Here is a 22,945-nt window from a genome sequence, read left to right as displayed (position 1 = left end):
GTGGTGAGCAGCAAGCAGGAGGGCAGTGACTACATAATGCAAACCTCCACATCTTTCTGCAGCTGTGTATGTAAGGGAAAATACAGATTGGGTGAGTGAACTGATGAGATGCAATCTGAGAAGGGAAGGGCCAATTTAAGGCAACGACAGCTGAAAAGAAATAGAGCACAGTTGAGTAACAATATTACTCTGAAAATGTTGATCATCTCTTGGTAGAAGAGAATACTGATTCCCAAAGCATCACAAAGAATGTATTTATAGTATCTGAAACCTTCTCTGTTCACTGGTGATCTCTATTTCTGCACTAGGTGAATTAAAAAAGCAGCATTTTGTGATATTTGCTCACTCTCACTGAGTTATTCTATACACACAGAAATGGCAACAAAACTCTTCTCTGACAAGATTATATCAAGCGCTTCCCTTATCACCTGCACTACAGTGCTTAAGAGTTCCTAATGGCAAAGAAAGCAGAAGCACTGAATATTAGTTAAAAGTACAAAGCAGAAAGCGTTCACTGCAACCTCATAGAAATTGGAAGACCACCTTCATGGCAACTCTTTGACTCACAGACTTTTGGTGGATTCTCAAGAGAACCCTTTTAGTACAGCGATCCACTGTGGCAGCCCACTTCCTCTTGGCCTCCTCATCCTCCTCCAGCAGGCATCTCCTCAGGTCCTGCTTGTCGGCCTTGCTCAGGGTCCTGTCAGTAACGGGACGCACCAGCTGTGAGAGGTTGAGGTGACTGTACAGGCTTCTCTCCACCACATAGGTGATATTGAACTCGCTGACAGAGGTGCGCCCTCGTAGCCTTCTGTTTGGGAAGCCACAACCTCCACCCCCTTTTGTTTTGTGCCGCAGTAATTGTAGGTCGCAAGTTGTGGGGGATGCTCCTTTCCTAGCAGGGCGCTGGCAAAGAAAAGCTCTGGAACAGGAATAGTTAGTATCCATTTTCTTCAATCGGATCTGCTTCCTTACACTCTGAATCTCCTCCAGGGACACCAGAAGATGGTGCTTGTGCCTGTTGCTGTCATAAAAGCAAATGCTTTCTGTACTTACCCCATGGCTCAGCGAGCCAAGGCTCTTCTTCATTTCCCCATCTGTCAAGGAGCGGCAAACTTTCTGGGACTTCTCCTCTTCTGGGTAAGAGAAAAATGTCCCAAGTTTCTTGGGAGGCTTGATAAGGCCACGGCTATCAGTTTTGCTGAAGGTCTTCACCAGCTTCCGGTTAGCTCCCCAGGTATCAAGACTGCTGGATGAGGGAGAAGTAGTAAGTGAGTCCGAGTCATCCTCTGGCTGCTTTTCACAGGAGCTGTCGAAGTAGAATTGTTTCTTGTGAACTCCAGAGTAAAGTGCTGATCTGTCATCCAGTATAGGAGAGTTGTCAAGTGAGTGCTCTTCCACACCTACAGGGGACAAAAGCAGCAGAACGCTTGTCATTGTTCATAATTCTCTAAGATGTTTCCCTGTAGAGTCTTATTGTATTTATTCAAGATATCACCCATTTAAATTGGAAGAAAACTATTTTTGATGTAAATTGCTCAGAAGTTATTTTTGAGTGGATAAACCTGAAGTACTTCCTTCCATTTGGAAGTGAGAATTCTGGGATGAGTTAATGAAAGACAGGAGACAACATCCTGTAAATAAATTCATCGTTATTTTAAGTTTCTCTCTTTCATCTGCAGCTAAGTAAGACCACAGATGTTCTTACTAACAATCCCTTAGAAGCTGGAACTGGGATCTGTTTTTCATGTTTTTCTTATGATACTTGCATATGATGCTCAGCTCTAGTGAGCTTACTCAGTCAGAAGTACACACAGGTGTTAAAACCCAAACAAGTACCTCTCAGGTCCAGTTTTCCAATACCTAGTGCTGCTGTGGCTGCAGAAAGGAGTATTTTTTGCAGAAATTTATGGAGCTGAACTCCAGGATGAAATTTAAAGTTCTGGGTTTTTGATGGGGGAAAGGCACCAGTTTTAATCACACAGAATTTATTTAGCAGTTGCAAAAACAAAGAAGTAGGTCAAACTGCAGGTGTGCCAATTTCAACACTGTCCTGGTAATGACAGAAACACTTGGTTTTCACCAAATTTTTCCAGAAAATATTTCACAGGAATATTTTGCAACATAGTACTGGACATGGGAAGATAGCCAGGTTTCCTTTTTGGAATGGAGAAAAGGGAATAAAGAACTTGAAACTGAAATTCCTTTTCACATTTATCATATAAGAAACTTTTCTCTGGTGTTTTCTTTTGAGCAAAGTATAGGCATAGGTTTTAGATGCAGTAACAAGGTAAGAGTCAAAAAAAAGTACACATCCTGCTTTGTCTCCCTGACAAATTTCACAGCATTCATAGCTACGTATCAGACACACACACACACAAATATGATTGTATTTATTTCTTGCCAAAATAAATTTCTAGCATGACCTGACTTTGCCTTCATCTTTGATTGCTTCCACAGTCTTCCAGCAGAACTAAATTTGAACCATTACCAAACTACCTACGATTTACTAAACTAGCTCATTCAATAACAAGGGATACCCTTCAGATGACAGATTAGCAACCTTGTACAGGATTCCTGCCCCACCTTCAGTTCACTCTGTTGGCAAAACATATTTGACATACATTTGTTGAAACCTAAGATGTTATTTTACTAAGATAAAGCTCACTGTGACATTAAAGGAATAGTGGACCACATCTGACATGAAACTTTCACTCTTGAGAAATTTATTGGGGTAGGTCTGTAGATTGGAGTCTGGTTTTGACACCACTTTCCCTGGGCTGTCCAACTTGCTCTTCTCCCCCTCTACATCTTAATTTGAAGAGAAAATAGACATTCTCCTGGGACTGAGTATGTACTGATAAACAATTTTAGTCCACTAAGGAAATATGTTTTTAAACCGCTTGTAAAATATGCATTGTGTGTCAACACTGTAACAGATGTTATTTGGAGTGAGTCCATGACACAAAGCCATAATGACACAGATGTAGATGTGATGCATTTTTAAGTGCTATATAAGAATGGTGCCCAGGAATTAGGAAGTTTCAATTATTTAGCTCACTTAGGAGCAGATTAAGACAAAATACATATGGATTCAGATATTGGCACATTCTAGTGAGTATCAGCTCAGCCAAGTGTACATACATTGTGATAACAGAGTCAGTAACAGAAATGTGGAAGAAGAATCTGAGACTAGTGTGCTTTCCTTTAAAATCTACAGGAACACACAAGGGAAATTCAGCAAAGTTGTTTTTGGTGAAGAAATTTTTGAGAAGGATTATTCAGAATGTTTCTTCTAGGAAACTGCATGTCATTTTTCAAAATAAGTCTACTCTTACACTAAACTAAAGGCTGTTGAACAGTAATGAATTTATTTAAATTTTACTGATGTTACTCAGTCAAATACTGTAGCCATCTCCCCAGAACCCAGTCACCTAAGATTTCACATTACTTCACATTCGTAACATAGATTCAAAGAATCACAGCAAACATCCAGTCAACTGCAGGTAATTTGGAAGGCCAGACTGCAATCCCAAATCTGACCACCCTATTTTTTGTGATCTTGCATAGCCCTCTAACATATCCAAATGGGAATACAGACCTATATTATTACAGATTAGGATGGATGGCATTTATGAAGCACTTTTAATTTGCCATATAAAAACCTGGGTGTGGAATTTCCTGAAAGAAAAGTCATAGGTATCTACTGCTAAGGTATACTTGGCTACTTAGGGGGCCTTCTAGTTATACAGAAGTTATGCAGAAGTAATCCATGTTGTTATTTAGCAATAACTGGTTCTGCAACAGAGTTTTCCAAGAGCAAATCCACACAGAAACTCCAGAGTGATAGATAAAGTACAAACTCAGGAGTTACAGATAATTTAATCAAAGAAGCCTAGAGCTAGAGAAGACAGGCAGCAGATGGAGAAAGAAGGAAGGAGAACAAACTTTTTTTTGGATACAATTGTTAGTTCAGTGCTTTTTCTGCAGGGGGCAGGGGTGGAAAAATTCAATGGAAATAAAAACCCTGGAAGGAGTGGCACGCTTAAGTGAAATAAAAACCATGGAAGGAGTGGCACACTTCAGAGGAAGACTGAGGGAAAAAGGAAATAAGGAGGTGAAGCACTGTAAGAGAGGATACAGAGAGCAAGACAGATATTTAATATGCTGAGGAGACAGTCTGGTCCAACTGCAGGAAGGCATCTGCATGCCCAGCAGCCCCTGGGCTGCCTGCTCCTGCATGTGCTCCCATCTCTGGAGCCTCCTCCTGATTGCTCCCTGCAGCTTTTCCCAGACTCCTGGGGAGAGAAGGAGGAGGTAGGACAGATTTCTCTGGGGGCCATCTTTCCCCAGAGCAGTGGAAAAATAGTCCTGTTTTGTTTGTCTCATCTCAAAATCCATGTTTTTGTTTCCAAGGTATCCCAGCTTTATGCTCACCATATGAGGTGATAAAACCTTTCCAGACAGAGACAGCTGCCCATTCCAGAGCTCTAGATGGGCTGTGCCTTCCACGCCAGCCAGTAACACCATCCATAATGTAGGAGAGGCAGGCTAGATCATAGATCTGCCAGCAGCTTCCTGCCACATACGCAAGATGCACGTGTTCTCCTTAAATGCACTAGCAAAGAATCGTAAGACAGCTCAGCTCACTGCAGAGCTGAGGGGAATTGGCATACAATGCCGGGAAGGCCACCAACATAGAGAGATGCCCACAATTCCAGTGAAGACGCAAGCACAGCTGCGCAGAGAGGCTCCTGAGGATCAGGCTCCATTAATCTGAGTGCTCACACATGGATACAGGTCATCCAGAGTTAATTCTGCAGCATGGTGTTCCCAGGGCCTGAACTCTGCTTCCCTTTCCCCCCTCTCCTCTTCCTCCTCCCTTCTCTCCCCCTCTCTGTAGGGAGCAGGGCTCATTCAGAAGCCAAATTGCAGACAGGATCCCCCAGAAGCAGAAGTCACGAGGCAATTGCTATCCCACAAGAATGTCTGATAGAGTTTTTGTATTTCTGCCACAGGGTGATGCCATGTGGTTCAACTGCATCACCAGCCAGCTGCTACCCTCCCAAAATGAGCAGGAGCTCACCTGTGTGCCACCCCAAGCCTGGGAGGAGGGAGCAGTGTGGTAGTGGCTCCACTTACTTCTTTGCTGAGCTTGTGGAGCAGCTGGCTAGGATTGCTCCTAGGCTCATTCCCTCCCCAGCATGTGGCAGAAAACATAAGCCAAGTTCTGATCTCTTAATGAGGGGCTCTCCAGTGCTGCTCTGAGAATACCAGATCGGCAGCAACCACATTCTAGGCTGTCACTTTCCTCCTTCTAAAGCCTAAAAATTCAGTAACTTAAGGCATGCACAATAGACAAGGCAGTCATTCCTACCCTCCCTTACGAATACTCCACCCCTCCCTCCCTCAACCCTCCACTTTCTGTCCCCTCTCAAGAGAAACGTGTATTCACACATACAGTTTTAACCATGTTGCTTTTTACCTTCTGTGCTGGGTTTTTTCATTTCTTCAACTCTTATGAGTTTCTTCCTGACTCTGCGAGTAGAATTCACCAGCTTGTGCAACCTCTTAAACTTCACCGACTCCTCTGTTTCATCATCGGATTGTTCTCTTGACTGGCAAAGAAACAAAAGGAATATTAATAAAGCAGTAGTTCCACGGCTTGCTCGTTCAAGTCAAGTTAACCCAGCTCATCTGCTGCATTGTGTCAATGCAGCTCTGTAACTGGTGTTATATTTTCAGCTCAGGTCAGACAGAAACATTTAAATTACTGAGGGTTTTCTCGTTTTCTTTTTTTTTCTTTTTCTTTTTCTGAAAGCATGACATACCATTTTGATTTCTAAATCTGTGCAACGTAAGATCCTAGGCACTGAAATGCATTCCTGCCCTTGTCTTTCTTCACATGCATTGTGTAATAACTACTTCCACGTCCTCTTCCAGTATGTTTCAGGCAGGGCTCTTTTCCAGGGTTCTTCTTACCATACCAGTTATGCTCCCGTGGTTTAGTCAGTCCCTGGTCTGTCTGGCATCTCAGAACTCGCTGTTTAAACCTGGTTATAAACAGCTTTTCCAAAATGAAGCTCTGTCACTGATGATTTCTCTTTTTTTCCCCCCAGTCTTCCCAGAAAATCAAAAACAGCAGCACAAGAAAGGAATGGGAAGGAAAGGAAGGAGGAGACCTCATCTGCCTCACTCACGGACTGCCACAGCTACAAAATATTCCCTTCCTCCTCCCTGCTCCTTACACTCCTCCTGAAGGCTCTCGAGGCTGGAATTAAGATGGACAGAGCATTCCTCCAGCACTGACCAAGGGAAAACTCTGACCTTTTCAGATATACAGTGCAGTCCATATTCCCCAGCATCCCGTTTCGTTTTGCATCTGATCCAGTATGCTCAGTTCCAGCTGTTTTCCCTCAAGTATCAAACATTACAGAGACAAAAAAAAATTCCCTTCTTTCCAGCAGCAGTGACACAACAAGCTGAAACAATCCATTCCTTGTGAACAAGAAGACAACTTCGATTTTCGAGCCAGATCCAATGTTCAACGTGCTACTTCCTCTGTTTTAATCAGTTCAGAATGTGGAAGGCAGCAGGGGGAAGGGCAGGGAAGGGGAGAGGAGAGGAGGCCAGCAGGGCTCTCTGGCTTGGCCAGGACAGCCCTGGCATCCTGCGCCGCTGCACATTCCTGCGCACAGCACAGGCTCCAGCTGGAGCACGGTATGGATCGTATACCTTACTTTGTTTTCACTCATAGTCCCAGCCAATTCACAGCATTCCTAATGGTCAGCTCTAAAAACCCTCATGCAACTTCCTGTCAGTGCAGCTATCTGGGCTTCCACAGTGTGCTCATCCTTTTTTCTCCTCCTTAATGAAACTTTTAAAAATAAAGATCCCCAACAGATGCAAGCCAAGTAAAAACAAACAAACAAATAAAAGCCATCCCCTTCTCTTCCCAGCAAAAATGCTGTCTGATTATCTGGAGGATAAATAAGAGGCTGAACATAAAAATGCTTTGTATTTTTGTAGTGCACTTAAATATCAGGATGAGGTACTAAAGGCAGATGCCACGGGGCAGGACACTATTTAGCAGTTGCACTGGTATACTTCCAAAGGCACACACAGAGCCTGAAAGAGCCAGGGCAGCTCTGAAAGCCTACCTCCCAGGCATGCACCTCACAAAGGCCCCAGAACCACACCAGAGCAAACTTTGGCGACTTTCTGCAAGGGCACTGTCAATTACCAATTTCCCACAAACTTTGTGTTACTCCAAAATAAGGAGGAATACCAAACTGACCACATTAACGGCTGTAGGAATTGTCATTCTATCATCCAAGAATTGCATGAATGTGTTTATTGTGGTTACAGACTGGCTAGGTAATTAATAAATTTCCTTCAGGAAAAATAGGACTGTAAAGAGTACCAGGGCTGTTTACATCAAGACAAATTAAGCAACAAGATGAGCATTAATTCAGAGATTATGCCTGGGACAACTTAGTGATACGTCAAACAAGACAGACACATTTAGATAAGATGATGAATGGATTATTGACTGTAATCAAGAAGTTCAGGCAAGACTTCTTGGGCCATTAAGTGCATCCTGGAAAGCAACCATCATGCATATTCTGCACTCAAGATATGTTTATTTTAAATGCAATTACTCTAGGGGATTGCTTTCCATCATTACTTTTTGTACACCCTAGGTCTGCAAGACTACTGCTTGTGAAACTGTGAGCTCTGTTAGACTTACAGAACAGCTCATACCTGGTCCTCCCACCCAGGATTTCATTGAAGAATAAACAGCTAGACCTGCTTTGCACCACTGATATCTGATAAGGAACTGGGCCCCCTCAGAGTTATGAAGACTCAACACCAACAACGAAAAAAGAGCTTTTACAATGTCTGACATTTGCATTCACAACTACCACAGCAAAAGCAAGAGTCAAAGTAGCCTCAGCGCAAGGTACTGAAATCAAACCCGAGTGGGTGGTACAGAGGGCACCATACTTCAAAATAAAAAAAGTGCAATCATAATTAAGTGCCAGCTGGTTTTCCCCAATGCTTCAGGACTCCTAGTAGCCTTTTGAGCTGGGGTCCTCCACAAGCAGCGACAGATCCTGTCTATCGCCAGTGCTTCGCAGATAGGCGAGAACAGCTCGTGCTTTGTGGGTAGATGAAAGACAAGTCTCCCTCCAGCAGCCTATTTCCTATCATATCAGGTAGCATATGACAGAGAAATCTTCTACAGAGAAAAACAGTAAGTTTATGCAAAAAGGCCTAAAAATGGTGACTACACCAGTGGTGCCACTCAGGAAACTTTACTGTCAAATAATGCCGATTCCTTGAAAATGAATGCATTTCCAAAAAGGGTTACTCTTCACTTGCTTCCTGTTTTTGAATTAAATTTTTAAGAAAGGCCTTGGAATTATCAAAAGTTTCCACTTTGGCACATGGGAAACAGAGCCTAATTTTCCAGCTCAAGCAATGCTTTCTTTTACAGCTAATATTAAACAGAAAACAGAAATGTAAAGCATTCAGGCCATAACTGACATATTTGGAAATCATTGAACTTCCAGGCTTTGACTTCCCCAACCCACTCTACCTTCCCCATCTTTCACGGTGAACAAATTGCTTTTTTTGGTAGCTGTCCCTGACTTCAGATGAGAAAATTACCCCAGTGTCCCCAAAGTGTGGTGGGCTGGGAAATGGCTTCCTGGACAGCTCTAGCAGCGAGGCCTTGGCACAGGACTTGGATGTAGACAGCTGCCAGCCCCCTCTTGCCCTCTTCCCCCTTCACAGGCACTCCAGCATGCTGCAGCACTGCAGAAGGGTAGACGTGGTCTGTTACAAAGTGGACGTGTCTGCAAGATGCTCAGCCAGAGCCTCTCTGGCACTGGAGGAGTCCCTGCTGCACCCCCTCTTGCCAACGCCTCCTGGCCCTGGCACACGGCTGTTCCACCAGGCCAAGCCTTGGTGTCCTTAACGTGCTGATAAAACAGCCAGAGCAGCCAGAGCCCCTCCAGCTCCCTGTACCCCTGTGCACAGCCAAGGCAGGCCTCTCCCTGTGCCCTCAAGGGGACAACAAATGGATTTGCAGTACTGCAAATAGGAACAACTTAACTTCCATCTCCTCCGCTCCAAATTTTTCCATCCGAAAGCCCATATGGCTCAACTTTTAATTACTTTGGCTAATGCTGTATGTAGTAATTCTGTGGTGAATGCTTAAGTGTTTCATTTCTGGTTTCCAGGGCAACATTACATCAGATTGCAGACAGCTGGCTCCACAGCCCTAAACCATAGCAAATTGGCCAAAGCTGATGCACAAAACTCGCGCTGGTTGAAAGCGAGCGCAGGCCTCGGCCGGGCTGCCGGGGACCCAGCGCAGCCTGCGGGGCCCCTTGGCGGGGCTGGCTGGGTGGAGCCGCCCTTCCTGAGCGCCTTGGAGCAAGTGCATCCCTGCATCTGCAATGCTCTCACGGTGAGGAAACCCGCCAGCTCGGAGAGCTTGGCTGCACAAACGCGCGAAGGACTGCAGGGAAACAGGGAATATATTAACAGCATCTGGAAATACCAAGAACTGCATGCAGAGGACTGCAGCCACCACGTACCACACGGCTGGAAAACTACAGAGAGGCCAAGGCCCATACCCACTGCCCAGCTTTTTGCTGCAAACAAATGTGGCCACAAACAATGAAGATGCTGTCAAATCCGTAAGAAATCAATCCCCTCTGCCACCTCTCGCATCCCTTCACCTTGGAAAACTCCCTACTTGTGCACCTCCAAAGGCCGCACTTTGCATCATCTCATATGAAAGATCAAAGAAAAATCCTTTATGCTCAGGAACAAATAGGAAATTAGCACACGTACTCTGACATTCTAGGAGGATTCTAGAGGAGCTCTCTATAGTTCTGCTTCTGGCACCCTTCTTGCTTTCTCTCCTGCTTTTCTCACGCAGGCTCTTTGGTGCTGCTTGCTCAGGAGGCAGGGCACACGCCTTGCTCTGCTGCTCTCTAACATCCAGCCCATTTCACACGCCACAGAAATAACAATCTTAACCTCCCTCTTTGAGTTAGTGCTTCACAGAGAGAGAGGGAGACAGAGAAAACTAACATTTATTAGCGTACTTGGAATTAATTGACAAAATGTAAACCAGAAGTAAGTAGCTAGCTTTCGATAGGACTGTTTGGAAACACTTCAGGGTTATAGCAGCAGCCCTTAAAAACAGGCAAAGCTTGGTAGCCATGTCCCAATAAAAATGTGCAAGAAATGCTAGGACAACATCCAGTTAAAGCTATCATAACTGATTGATTTGCTTCAGCTCCATAAAAAACCCCAAACATACATGACATTTACATGAAGCCATTTAGAGAGAGGTTAAAATTTTACAATTTGCTTTATGCCCAGTAATAGTTCAGCCCCAAACTGAAATCTCTTGGAAACCTTCCGTCTAAGAAAAAAGGAAATCTTTTAATATCTGATTAAGCTCAAGCTGCAATTCTTTTTTGCTACCAGACAATTCTTGTTCAGCAAATTGGGGCAAAAAACTACATTTAGATTCACTGACATATCACATCACATCCCCCAGCCCTGGCTAGCTCACCTCAGAACTACAGGCTCTATAATAAATGCAAAGAGACTTTGCTGTTCCCTTTAGGAGAGGTAGCTACACATGTCCTTTCTTCTTTCCAGCAGGCTTTACATCTGCCAAAAAATCCCAACCATTCTAACTTTAAAAAGTTTTTATTAAAGATGCCTGGATAAAGTCAGAGACAGAAAAATAGAACAGAAAAGAACTTAAAAGCCCACAGAAAGGAAAAAGAAAACTGAGAAAAGCTATGCATGCTGTGCTGTGCCTAAGAATAACCACAAAAGCCTTTTCTCTTTCTCCCTCCCTGAAACAGGAGGCACATCCTCTCCACATCATGCTACATGCTCAGTGACTTACCAGCTTCGGCATTTATAAGCCTAAAGCTCAGTTTCGAGTATTTTCCCCCGAGTCCTCAACCGCTGTCAGCTTTGTAACCCTAAAATTTAGGAGCAGACACTTCTTCTTTAGTATTGTATTCGCTCTGAATCCTGCACACAAAATGCCTCGTCTCTGGAGTTACATTATCAGACACCAAACTGGCTCCGATTCCAGTGCTGAATATGTAAAGAAGAAAAAAGCGTGATGCTGGACTCAATTAGCTGTTTTCTGCTCACTGATTGATTCCCCCAGTTACTCGCTAGCTGCATAACTTGCAAGAAAGGCATAAGTCATCAGCTCTAAGCAAATCTTCTATTCACCACAAGGAAAAAAGGGAGTGTTGTACATGGCAAACAATCCCTGTTTTCACTGACGAAGGCTTGCTGACCTCTTGCTGGCCTCCAGTTCCTTAATTACTGTCTATGGAATTTCAGTGAAAGAAAAAAATACAGAGAATCTCTGCAAAGCAAGGATGAAGAGTGACCCTCCAACACACCACCACTAGAGTGGAAGCTGTGTCTATAGGAAATATAACTTAAGCCCTTTACCAGGCATTTTTTATTTTCTCTTTTTTAATTCTTTTGACAAAAAATCCCTGGAGAATTTCCCTTTATGAAGGACTAATTTGAAAGAAAAATAAACCTTGCTTGAATGTTTTTTAACTTGGTGAACTTAGATACTTTTTTTGATCTTTCCCCTCAGTTTCCGTGCTAGAAAAGAACATAAATAATAACTAGAAAGAGAAGTGCTGGTCCATAATTAGCTGTGTTGTGGCTTTATGAAGTATTGTAGTACTCCTTTCAACATCTCCACCTAGGCTGGGCTCTGATCTCCCTTCCTAAGAAACAGACTCTGAGATGCTCAAGTACATTGGCATTCCTTTTACAGGCAACCACACCTTATCCCAAACCTCACAAAAAATCCAGAAGTTGGACATTTCTCTTGGAGCACAAGAAAACAAGGACCAAAACTGCTACTTATTGGGAGCAGTGCTGTCCAGGGGTGGAAAGCAGTAGCAAAGGCATACCACAACAGCATTCTCTCTAAGGCAAGGAAGATTCCCCTCAATCAGGACCACACTATCAGTGGCCTGTTAATCTCGATTCACTGCAAATCAATCACATTGTGAAATCATAACTGGACTAAACATCTATTCCCTTTGATGACTGGCTGATTTTAATGAGCCCCCCAGTCAAATAGCCCTTTTCAATTTCTCCACCTTTGTACTAGTGACTGTACACAACTTTTCTACTCTCCAGCCATCATGTAAGCTAGATTTACTAGTGTCCTGTAGCTGAGTTCTTACCCTTAAATTACTTCAACCCCAAAAGCCTGATGTAAAGCCCTATGGAAAATTCTAAGCTTCAGATAAAACCAGCTAGTGTTCTCCAGTTTCAATAACATACAAGCCTGCATCAAGTGAAACATGACAGCGACTTCCTTGAAATGTATCCCAGATTCCCTTAAAAGTTCATGGCCATGAGTGAAACTGATCTAAGTTTGGGACTTTGCAACTTGAGTTTTGAAGGTTTTGGGTTTCATTAACAAAGTTTCACAGACCTCTAATCCTTGCAGAGGCTGTTTATAGAAAACTGCAGGAAGCTAAGATGTGATAAGCTACATCACATCCTGAAGTTACAAATGATGGCCTCCAAAATTTTAAAGAAAATTAACAGAGGTCATAAATATTTTTTTGCCCAGAGCATGAATTGCAAGGGCTGTGCAAGTCTGAAATGTGCAGTGTCAGCCCCCGTAGGTAACCATGTCTGGGTTTGGTCTGTGATTACTTATAAGAAAATCAAAGGAGCATCCAATGGCTACTTTGGTGAGAGATATATTACACATTAGCTGGTGACGACACTGCTTGCTGAAATCAGTGGGAAATATTTGTCATAAGTAACGAGAGCATAAAAGTTTAATTCTCCCAGGAGGTCTGTCTTGATACAAGAATAGCTGCTTAGACAAATTCCTCTCTGTTAACTGTTTCCAGGTTTCAGTTTAATTTTGTGAAGCACATTGCCGACCTTTGTATCTGCAAGCCAGACACATTTCCTCATGGTGAAGCACTCCTCTCACTGATTAGCATAATTAATTTTAATGACATTACAACTGTACTCATGTACCACTTGTCATAGGTATACGTAGCAGAATGAAGCTCTGTATTACATTATTCTGTATCTGTTACAATACATCATTCTTTTCCAATTCTCCCGCAGACTCCTCTATACATGGAAACAAAAGTCTTTAACAAGACTCTCTCAACTGAATCTTGTGTTTTGGCAAGGCTATGAAGATCCAGGGAGAATTCCTATTCTTTGACATAGGCTGTACTATTAACAAATGGAGTACTCCACTGGAAACCCACCTCTCGACTTCTTGGAAAACCAAGGGTGAAACAGCAATATATGAAACACAGCAAAATTCATATCAGAGAAACAAAGGAAAAGAATGAGAGCCCTTTAGTGAAGGCTGTAGTAACTTAAATTACATTCTTAGAGTATCTTCAAACAATCAAGCTGTTAATGTTACCATCCAAAGCATGAGGAAGGAAACACCAGCGTCAGGGAAGGGGGACAAGTGGTAACCAATGAGCAGGCAATTAAAATTTTCTGTTGTACCACAAGCAAAGATTATTCAGCCTGGGTCTGCCAAACAGGGCAGTGAAACACATGGCTTTTGAGATTCCTAATTCTCGAACTGAGCAAAGCTTTGTTCTAATTTAATAGGCTTGGTCTCAGAAAAGAGGGGAGCAGTGAAACCACATTATGGATTATAGCATCTCCTGCTGGCTGATGCATGGAGAACAGGAAAAAGCTGGTACCACGCCCCCACCCTCTAGGTAATAAGCAGAAAAATTAGGCAGCTGCCAAAAGGCAAAAACAGTACAAAAAAGTGAACTAGTATGTTAGAATAAATATTAAATTAATTTGCCTTCCCACCTCCCATCCTCCTCAAACACATGACCAAACATTTTGCAATAAAGTAAGTCAATAGGGCTTGTCCGAATGCAGGCAAACAGAAGTGGTTATGAACACGCCTAACTGCAGCCACTGCTTGGGTGTTACTGTAAGCTCTGAGTCATGACAGCAGGAAGATTTTTCTCAGAGACTTTACAACAGAGGAGAAACCCCTATTGGCAGCAAGCAGGAGGTTTATTTGGGCTACATTACTGCCAGCTGCTCAGTACAATCCTGTAGTGACAATGTTTAGTCCCACTAGGGATACATACCTAGCCAAGCTGTATCTGATAACAACAAGGGTGCATCTTGCATGGTAAACAATACTTAAAGAGGTGACCCAGTTTTATTCTTAAATAGTTCGCAGCAATTTCTCCTGCAAATTCTGAAGTGTTCTGGAAAATTTCAGAAAAAATAAGTAAAAAACTCCTTAGAGTGTTCTACAAAACCAAATACAAACACATCAATGGTCTCTTGCTTTGCTATCATCACTCCCCAGCACTGACCTTACTTTGGGTTGTGTCATGGGAACTGTAATGATGATTTGCACTTCTCTCATGAAGGTTTTTGTATTACTGTACCCATGGGAATTCCTGCTCTTATGCAGAGATAGAGAGAGGGGAAAGATCATAACAAAACATGCTGTAATTCTGCTACTAGCTTTCACCAAGAGGTGCTGGACACCGTCCCTGTGATCAGTGGAAAAGGAGGGCAGCCAATGCCTCCCAGGACAGTCCCTGTGATTGGCACATAGCGTGGGAATTCACCACTACCATTTTGAAGCATGTCTTATTATAGGTTCTTTCTCATCATAACTGTTACTAAGCACTGACAGTATTACAGGAATTTGGGTAGTAATAATAAATACACCATCCAATACAATGAGGCACATCAGTGCCTTTCAGGAAATCTTAACAGAAATTGGGTCACTAGATTCTTTGGAGCAAAGATGAAAGCTCTGCATTCATTCACAGCCATGCTCAGCAGCAGCTCCCCTCTGTTACTTGAAAGAGCATGCACGGCCTGGAGGCGGCAACAAGCTCTCCAAGAAGAACTAAAACACAGAAATGCTCTTCTACCCTTTAGCCTTTTATGGAAAAGAAACCTTACCAAAAATGGTGAGTCCTGGGATAACAGCAAAACCAGGGCTAACACTTCAAAATATTCACATTGCTTCAAATTAAATACTACTGTTTAAAGTAAAACAAACCTCATCATACTCTACTCTCCATGGATACCCAATGCTGATTCCCAATATACATGGACTCTGAGCTTATTTCTAACAAATTTAACTGATTATACCAAATGGACTTTTTCCTGTTTATGCTAACAGTTCTGTATTATGAGCAATAGTAATGTCAATCAATGGCTAAAAATTTTAAGAACCCATCAGTACTATGAATAAAAATAAATTTAAAAATAGCTGCATTTAGAAAGCATCCACATACTGAAATATAGTATAACCCTGAATAATGTGGATTTGCTGTAATTATGCTTAGATTTATTCTTGAGGTAATTGGTGCTAGAGAAGTTACACTTTCATTATTTCTTTTCTTCCTATTCTTCACACTTACCAAACAACACAGTAATGACAGTCATGAGTCAGAGATAATTATATCAGATTTAGTCTTTTGGCAGAGTCAGGTTTGTACAATGGGTAACACAATCCTGATTCAACAGCTTCAGCATCTCTGGGACTGAAATGAACACAACTCCAAGTCCATTCTCATCTGTTACTCTGCCTTTGATGCTTGTAGCAGACACAAACCCAATTCTGCACAGCCTTTCAACTTTTAGCCCCATTTAACCACTTGGTAAAAAAAAAGAAATAATAGTAAGAACAGGAGCAACAAATGATTATCCCAGTCCAGCTAGAGCTATTGCTGTGTGGACTCAATGCACTGCCATCTGTTAAAAAATGGATTGATAGAAGACGGAAAAAAACAGGCAACACCAGCGGGAATTGTCCCCAGCACTGGCCTCACAGCAGATGCAGATGTGCACAGCCTACTTACAGGTCTGCACCACTGCTGCCACTCTCCTCAGAGAAAACAAACTGGGTGCCAGTTTCCTACTGGTAATGTAGTGATCCTGGGAAAAGAAGTGTTGGGGGGGCAGGGATGTAAAACAGCACTGCAGGCCCCTCCACTGCCCACGTGTGGGCCATATTGTTGGAGGGAGATGCTGCTTTTGTTCTCCCCACTCCTAAATATTACGGCCTCTCTCCTGAGGCTGCTGAGGCACATCTGGTAGGTGGGGTCAGACAAGCATGGCACAGCTCACTGTAGCACCTTTCAAACGAAGGCCAGCTACACTACCTAGAGGTGTGCTGGATGGCTGAGCATTACCCGCTGATCAAAACCAAAATACAGACGATGAGACCAACAAACCAGTTTAGTCCAGAGATAAGTGAAGTTGTAATTAACCTGCATCTACAGAAACTGACACTGAAATTAATTAGTGGTTTGTGTCAGTGTCAGCACATGTACGATACACACTTCTGTCACAAGCTCCCTTGTGCTTCTCTCCATTTCCCCACTCTGACACGAAACATGGCAACTGGTACGATTAGTGGTCTTTAGCAGAGGGCACAGGAAAGAAAGTGACTGACACACTGAACATACTGACTTCTCCTAGTGCTGGTTCTCCAAGCTGGGCTGGAGCCATCCCAGCAAGGGCTCTGGGGATGAAGCAACCCTATTTTAGATGAACTGAGAATGTCAGCCCCCAAAAGTTATCAAATGCGCTTCTATCTTTAAGAAGCATAAAAGGCACCTCAGTGTAAAGAATGTGATACAATTTTGAAGTCCTCTCTTTCCCTGGACGTTCTGACTCCTGAGGACAAATAGGGCCTTATCTACAATCCAGAAAGGGATCCATTTGTAATCTGCACCTGCTTTACATCCTAATGCTTGGCACAAGGCAATGAAAGCTTGTCTAGTGTTACTATGAACTGCTTTCATTGCAACAGAGATGAAACATAAATATTCAGAAATAAACTTGTAAGAAAATGATGAGGTGTTTTAGAGCTTTGATACATCTGACTAAAAAGAAAAACAGTTTCAACTGCATACCCACATTAGCAAATAAAGAACACACATACTTTGTTGTGAAACAACGGGACCACAGTGGTGAGACTGAAAGCTAGAAACTACTCTAAAGTGGCAAAGAAACAAGTCACCTACTGACTCGGCAAGGCTTTTGTTTGTTTATTTGTTTCTTATGAACAAACAAACAGGACATACAATTAACAGCACAGCACTGACATGGGGCTGCCTCCCTTGGGATGCTGACCTTTCTACTCCTCACTCCTTTGTGGTTCATTTTTAGGGTTTAGTTTTGTTATGGGTACGAAACGCAAGCTTCCATTTCCTGGTACAGTAATTTAAAAGAGTAGAACCTGGAAAACAGAATCCTCAAATCAATGAGAATCTTTAAATCAACACCAGTTATGTTAGTCATAAACACATGATAGCTATAAAAGCTTTTTTAAAAAGTGGTCTTTTCCTAAAATGGAAAACAATAACTAATGATATATGTACTTTAGATATTATTTGTGTGCTGTGGACAGAGCTGGCTTGAAAGGAAAGAATTACTTAAAATCTTAGAACACTCCAGACATTCTGCCTTCATTTTTAGATTCTCTCATTGCTTAGATTCTAACTTGTTTTTTGTTTTGTTTACAAAATGATCACACTGTTTCATTAAAAACTGCCTAGTAACAACTTGGCTGTGAGACTGAAAAATAAATAAACAAATTTAAAAAGCAAACAGAACCAGAAGAACCATTGCCCAAGGACTTCAAATTCAAACCAGAAACGTTTATTTCAGGGACTTGTATTTTCAATTACTTTCTGAGGTTATAAGGCAGCGGGCTACCTAAAAGTATGTTTTTAATATATGGAAAACCATCTTTGCTTCATGGCCTATATAAAATGAGTGGGGTAATTTTAAGTTGAGGTTCCAAATACACAGAGTACAAATCACACAAATGGCACTGAAACCATTTGGGAAAGAAAGGGCTTGAAAATGGAATCATCTTTGCATGTCTCAAAAGCTGGTCATTGCAGATTAGTAGAGATGTCCTTTGGCAAAAAAATCTGGGTGAACACATATCCTATTTCTAGACACACCTGATACTTTTCATTGTTTGTTTTTCCCTTTTGTTAATTACAGCCCAAAGTCCTTCACCCCAGTTAACCCCAGTTTCATTCTTGTCCACAAAAAAAAAAAAGTCAAGCTGAGTTTTGTTCTAACATGTAGTTTCATTTCTGCAGATGATCTTGTTTTCCTTTGAAGGCAAGCAGTTTCACAGCTTCTGTTAAAGGCAATCGGGACAAAAACCAGGAGGCAAGAGCAAAAATCTTGAGAATTATCTACAGCGATTGAATAGAGATCCCCCACTGAAGTTAGCAGAAAGTTGGTTAAAATCCTACCAGAACAGCTCTTGGCTCAAAATGCAAAGATGGCTTAGGAAAAAAAAATTTAGAGAAAAGGTGCCAAGTCATTCCTTTAGGGAAGAAATACTGAATCATGTTCAGTCCTCAAGAGATACACACAGCTTTCAGTAAATTCAACACAAGCATAAACCACTACCAGAAGATTTAAGAGAGAAATGCAGTATCCTTCTGAGATTTGACCATGGTAAGTGAGAGTTTTAAGGGTTTTATGCTATAGGTACCCTGGACAAAAGCCTTAAGAAGGGAAAGTTCAAGCTATAAATACTAATGAGGAAAAGATCAAGACATCTTTCAGCTGGCTAAACAATCAGTGCAGGAGAGTCAGGATGCTTCCTTCTCTATTCTTTGTACATTTTTGATATATCAGAACAGAGTATAAGGCAACATCACTTCCCCTCTGCTCCAGTGTAACTAAAGATGGGCATATTTTTGTGAACACAAACAACAAAATCTTTCTCTGCTACCAAATATGTTAAACATCTCATAAAATGACATTGCATTCCCTTTTTCATTTAGGAAGGAGGAGCAAACCGGCTGCTACAGTTCGCAGGAAATTCCACTGACAATAAAATAAATAAATCAACCAATGGTCTCAAAAGCCTATGATTCAATTCTATGGGTTACAAAGAGCTTGAATTTGACAGTTGAATGTGTTCTTCTCTAAGATTTATCTGTGAACTTCCAATTAGAGAAATGAAGTGGAATAAACTACTCAGTGGAAATGAAGATATCTGGAAGGAAAAATTAATTAATTCAGTATGGCATAACACAAAGACTGTCTGGTGCCCATAAAAACAACAGAAGTTAAACAGCTCAGAAGCAAAAACAAGGGAGGAAAGCTGCCTTACTGCTTATGACAAAAGCCACAAACTCTGGGCTATGAGTTTGCTAATGCAGAGACAGAAGTGTTTGAAGGCAGCAGCCAGCTAGGACTTAGTCAGACCCTCATCTAGAATGTATTGTCAAGGGCTAGAAAAGACTGAGAAACTCTACTTGTGAACCAGCAACTTCTCGTTTAATGACCTAAAAGCCCTTTTCTGTGCATTTTGTAACAAGGGGATTTTTGCTGGGGACCACTTGTGTTTCAAAAGCTCAGTGACAAAGGGCTAGATTAAAAAAAAAGAGGAAAAAAAGAAAAAAAAAAGAGAGATTATACAATAGGACTGTTGAAGTCTATGCCAACAGATTTTGAAGATTTATAATGCAAGTTAAAGATTTGCTGCAGACAGAACGGAGCATTGCAAAGTCAGTGACACATTTGCTATTAAGGAAATTGCCAGGTAAATCAGGATATTTCGGTACTTCAATGAAAGAATTTAAATATTAGATGACACTGGGGAGCTATATCACAATGACAGGTACTTACATTACAATTGGAAGACCCATCAAGTGTCGAGTAAGAACCATCAGGCCATTCTGAACCATCTACACTGCTTGATTGCCTGTGCTGGGCTTCATACTCTTTCAGCTGAAATTTGAAAAGACAGAAAGAATATTTTCCAGTGACAAGAAGATATTAATCTTCATTAAAATAGCAAGAGTTAATGTAATTTCATTTTTTTTCCCTGTATCATTGTGGAACTGGGAAAAACTGAACTTTTGCACTGCATGTCTCACTTATTCAAAATAAATTGACTTACATCCAGAAGTTCTAAAAATGAGTTGTTTTTTTTTCTTAGAAGAAAATGATCTGTAAATACTGAAATTTGATGAGCTATTGTTAGTAAAACAAAAATTACACATCCCCATCTCAGAGGCACAGTTTACAGTGGACAGACTAAATCACAGTGACCTGCCAATTTCCTTCATAAAGAAAATGATCTGCACTAAAGACTAGGAACCATCCTTTGTAATTAAAAAAAAAAAAAAAAAATCTCTCCCATTTTCCAGTAAAAGGCTTCAGACAAAACCAATACTACAGGAATCAAAGTGTTGAAAGGATCAAGAACCCATATTAAAAAAATAAAAAATGTTGCTAGTAGCTCAGACCACTAGAGGGAAACTCTACCAGTTCATATATGAGCTATCAGATCAGGTACAACCCCACCAAATTTTAACAGCAGAGAAGAAAAAGAATTCCCAATATTCCAACACAATAATTCTAAAATTTTGCATTTTTTTCATTATATGATTTCCAGCAAAGCAATACTTTCTTCAGATACTAACATAAATTTATATTCTACAATCATCTATTTCACGATGTAGTGTGTTGATAAAGATATTTATCTGACTGCCAACCAATCTATATGATGTTTTCTCTAATGGAGCCCATAGAGAATACCCTGTGTTCCATCACAGTACTTTACACAAAGGTTGTGTGGAAACTTTAACCCTCTTTTGGCTCCTGAGCAATTAAAACCTTGGCCCTATTGCTGCACAAATGCAGTATCTTATAGTTCTTTTCCTTGTGGTTTATTAACATTTAGAGTTTATAAAGAAACCCTTGTGACAGCCACTGCGTTGTATATCTGACATAATGTCATATGCCAAAAAAGGCTAAATATGTTTTCTTGAAGGTTATTAAAGTAAAAGGTCACCTTTTTGACTAAGAAACAAGCAGAAGAAATTTTAGCTTAAAGGAGAATAGTAAGAAATATAAGTGTGCTGGATCAAGTAAGGCAAGCTCAGCAAAACCTGAAACATTTCTATTAGTACTTAAACCTATGAACATACTTGATAAGTAAGAGCTAGTACAAGTGAGAGAGATTCCTCTCCCTCACTTTAGACAGCTGCAATGAAAAAGTCTACACTTAATCTTTTCTCTGATTACCACCTTTTATTGTTAAGGGAGAGAAGCAATGCTTTTAGGACTCTATTAATTTACCATGTACTGGATATCTATTTCTGGTTGAGCTAAATCTCAATAAACAAAGGAATTGCTATCTAATCTATGATACCTATTGCAATGGGGTAAACAGGCAGGCCTTCTCCACCTTCTCCTGTTTTGTGAACAAAGTAAAACTCCAGACTGATATATCCTACGTTCCAAAACATGTTTGTCAAGGATATTGAAGTATGCACATATCATACCCTAGCAAGTGCTTCCTCAATGGTGATCATCTTCTCTTTCACCATCATCATCAGCTGGATCCGTTCCTCATCACTCATTGTGATCTCACTGGCCACATAACCGACATCCTCTCCTGCACAAAAAAAGCAAAAATATTTTAGACACATGTAAGAATTCATGCACAGAGCAGGGTACACTGAAACTGGATTTTTCCCAGTGCTCTGAAATCTGGTTGCCACGTGGATCTGGCTGGCCAGAAACAGACCCTCCCCAGAGCAGGCTCATGGTATGATTTTAAAGAACTGAATGATTTTTGAGATAACTGGGCAGTAATAGGAAGCAAATTAGAACTAAAAAACTAAGTCTGCTTTGACACTGAAATCAAGCAAGCACAAAAAGGAGAAATAAAAACTGACCATCATCACATGGTTATTGACCCTGAAAGATAAGAATTAAAAGAGAAAGTGCTAATGCTGGAAAAGTCCAGCACTCACCTGCCAGAACCTGCCTGCTGAGGAATGCTGCGCCGGGCCCTTGCAGCTCTCTGCTGTGGACTGGCCACTGCTTGTGATCTGTCCAGACTGTCTAATCGCCCACTAAGCTGGCCCATGGTGCCAGATGTACTGGACTCTCCTTCTGGTATGTGCTTGGCATGTCAGCACAGACAACTAGAACTTGCCTCGAGAACTGCAAGGACTCGCACTTAACTGAAAGTGTGCCCCTTTTGGACCTACTAAATGGGCTTTTGTCATCTTTCACAATCCATCTGAACACACACAGACATAGAGAAGCATCTGTTTGCAACATAAGAATCTAACAGATACACATGGGGAAACAAAAATTTTCTGTGTGAAGAGAAATACTTAATGCAATCCACAGCTGCATCTTATGCAGAAGAACTAGAGAAAGACACCTGACAGTTCAAGTGGAATCAATCTGGCATTTCCACTAGTCACCAGAGGCACTTTTACTACCTTCTTGTAGTGTCTTCTACAATGAGAGGCTGGATTCAAGCCTAAAGCAAACAGGTCAAAGTAACAAAATGCCAAAAAAAGGAGAAACATCTTTCTAATTAAAACAGAACAGTATTTTTCTTATCAAGTCAGGACTAGGGGGGAAAAAAAGAATCTTTTTTTATTTACATATATTACTTATAAATATATATTTACTGCATCACTTTGCATGTGTGCCATCACTGACAGACAGGACCAAAGGCATCCCAGCCTCATGACTGCAGTCTCAAGAATTTGATTTTTCATTCTGAGCACTGTCATGACGAACCAAACCTTCCAGAGCCACAGACCCCAGCTGCCACACTATAACAAATGCATTTTATTCCTTTGTGATGCTGGCTCCTTACATTTTATATAGATAGGATGTGTACCCTTGAAAAAGCTTTACCTTTTGAAGTCTGCCTCATTAGTCCTTTCTGGTTCTTTCGGAAATTCTGCCAAAAAAACTTATTTTTCTTTTTCCAGTCTGCTTTCCCTAAAAGGAAAGTGGAGTGGGAGAATGAGGGGAAAGGGAAAAAGAATTTTAGAAAGAAACATTA

General features: G+C 41.4%; 1 protein-coding gene across 11 annotated transcripts in view; it reads right to left on the bottom strand.

Annotated features, from left to right (window-relative positions):
• Positions 1-22,945, bottom strand: part of SASH1 (SAM and SH3 domain containing 1) — a 534,286-nt gene that overhangs the window by 26,330 nt on the left and 485,011 nt on the right. For 5 of the 11 annotated variants that reach the window (XM_048296504.1, XM_048296507.1, XM_048296506.1 and 2 more), the window contains 5 exons: positions 22,795-22,881; positions 21,414-21,526; positions 19,750-19,851; positions 5,486-5,618; positions 568-1,403 (listed from right to left, as the gene is read on the bottom strand). In XM_048296504.1, the coding sequence (XP_048152461.1) occupies positions 568-1,403; positions 5,486-5,618; positions 19,750-19,851; positions 21,414-21,526; positions 22,795-22,881 (1,271 nt within the window). Of the gene's footprint in view, positions 1-567; positions 1,404-5,485; positions 5,619-5,831; positions 6,127-6,327; positions 6,418-10,945; positions 11,183-19,749; positions 19,852-21,413; positions 21,527-22,794; positions 22,882-22,945 lie in introns of those variants that run through there. The other 6 variants (XM_048296509.1, XM_048296508.1, XM_048296505.1 and 3 more) reach the window with 5 other exon arrangements.

Source organism: Corvus hawaiiensis, chromosome 3, assembly GCF_020740725.1.
Source record: "Corvus hawaiiensis isolate bCorHaw1 chromosome 3, bCorHaw1.pri.cur, whole genome shotgun sequence".
NCBI classification, from domain to species: Eukaryota; Metazoa; Chordata; class Aves; order Passeriformes; family Corvidae; genus Corvus; species Corvus hawaiiensis.
Note: the sequence above shows the minus strand (reverse complement) of the source record. Positions and strands in the feature narration are given on the sequence as shown.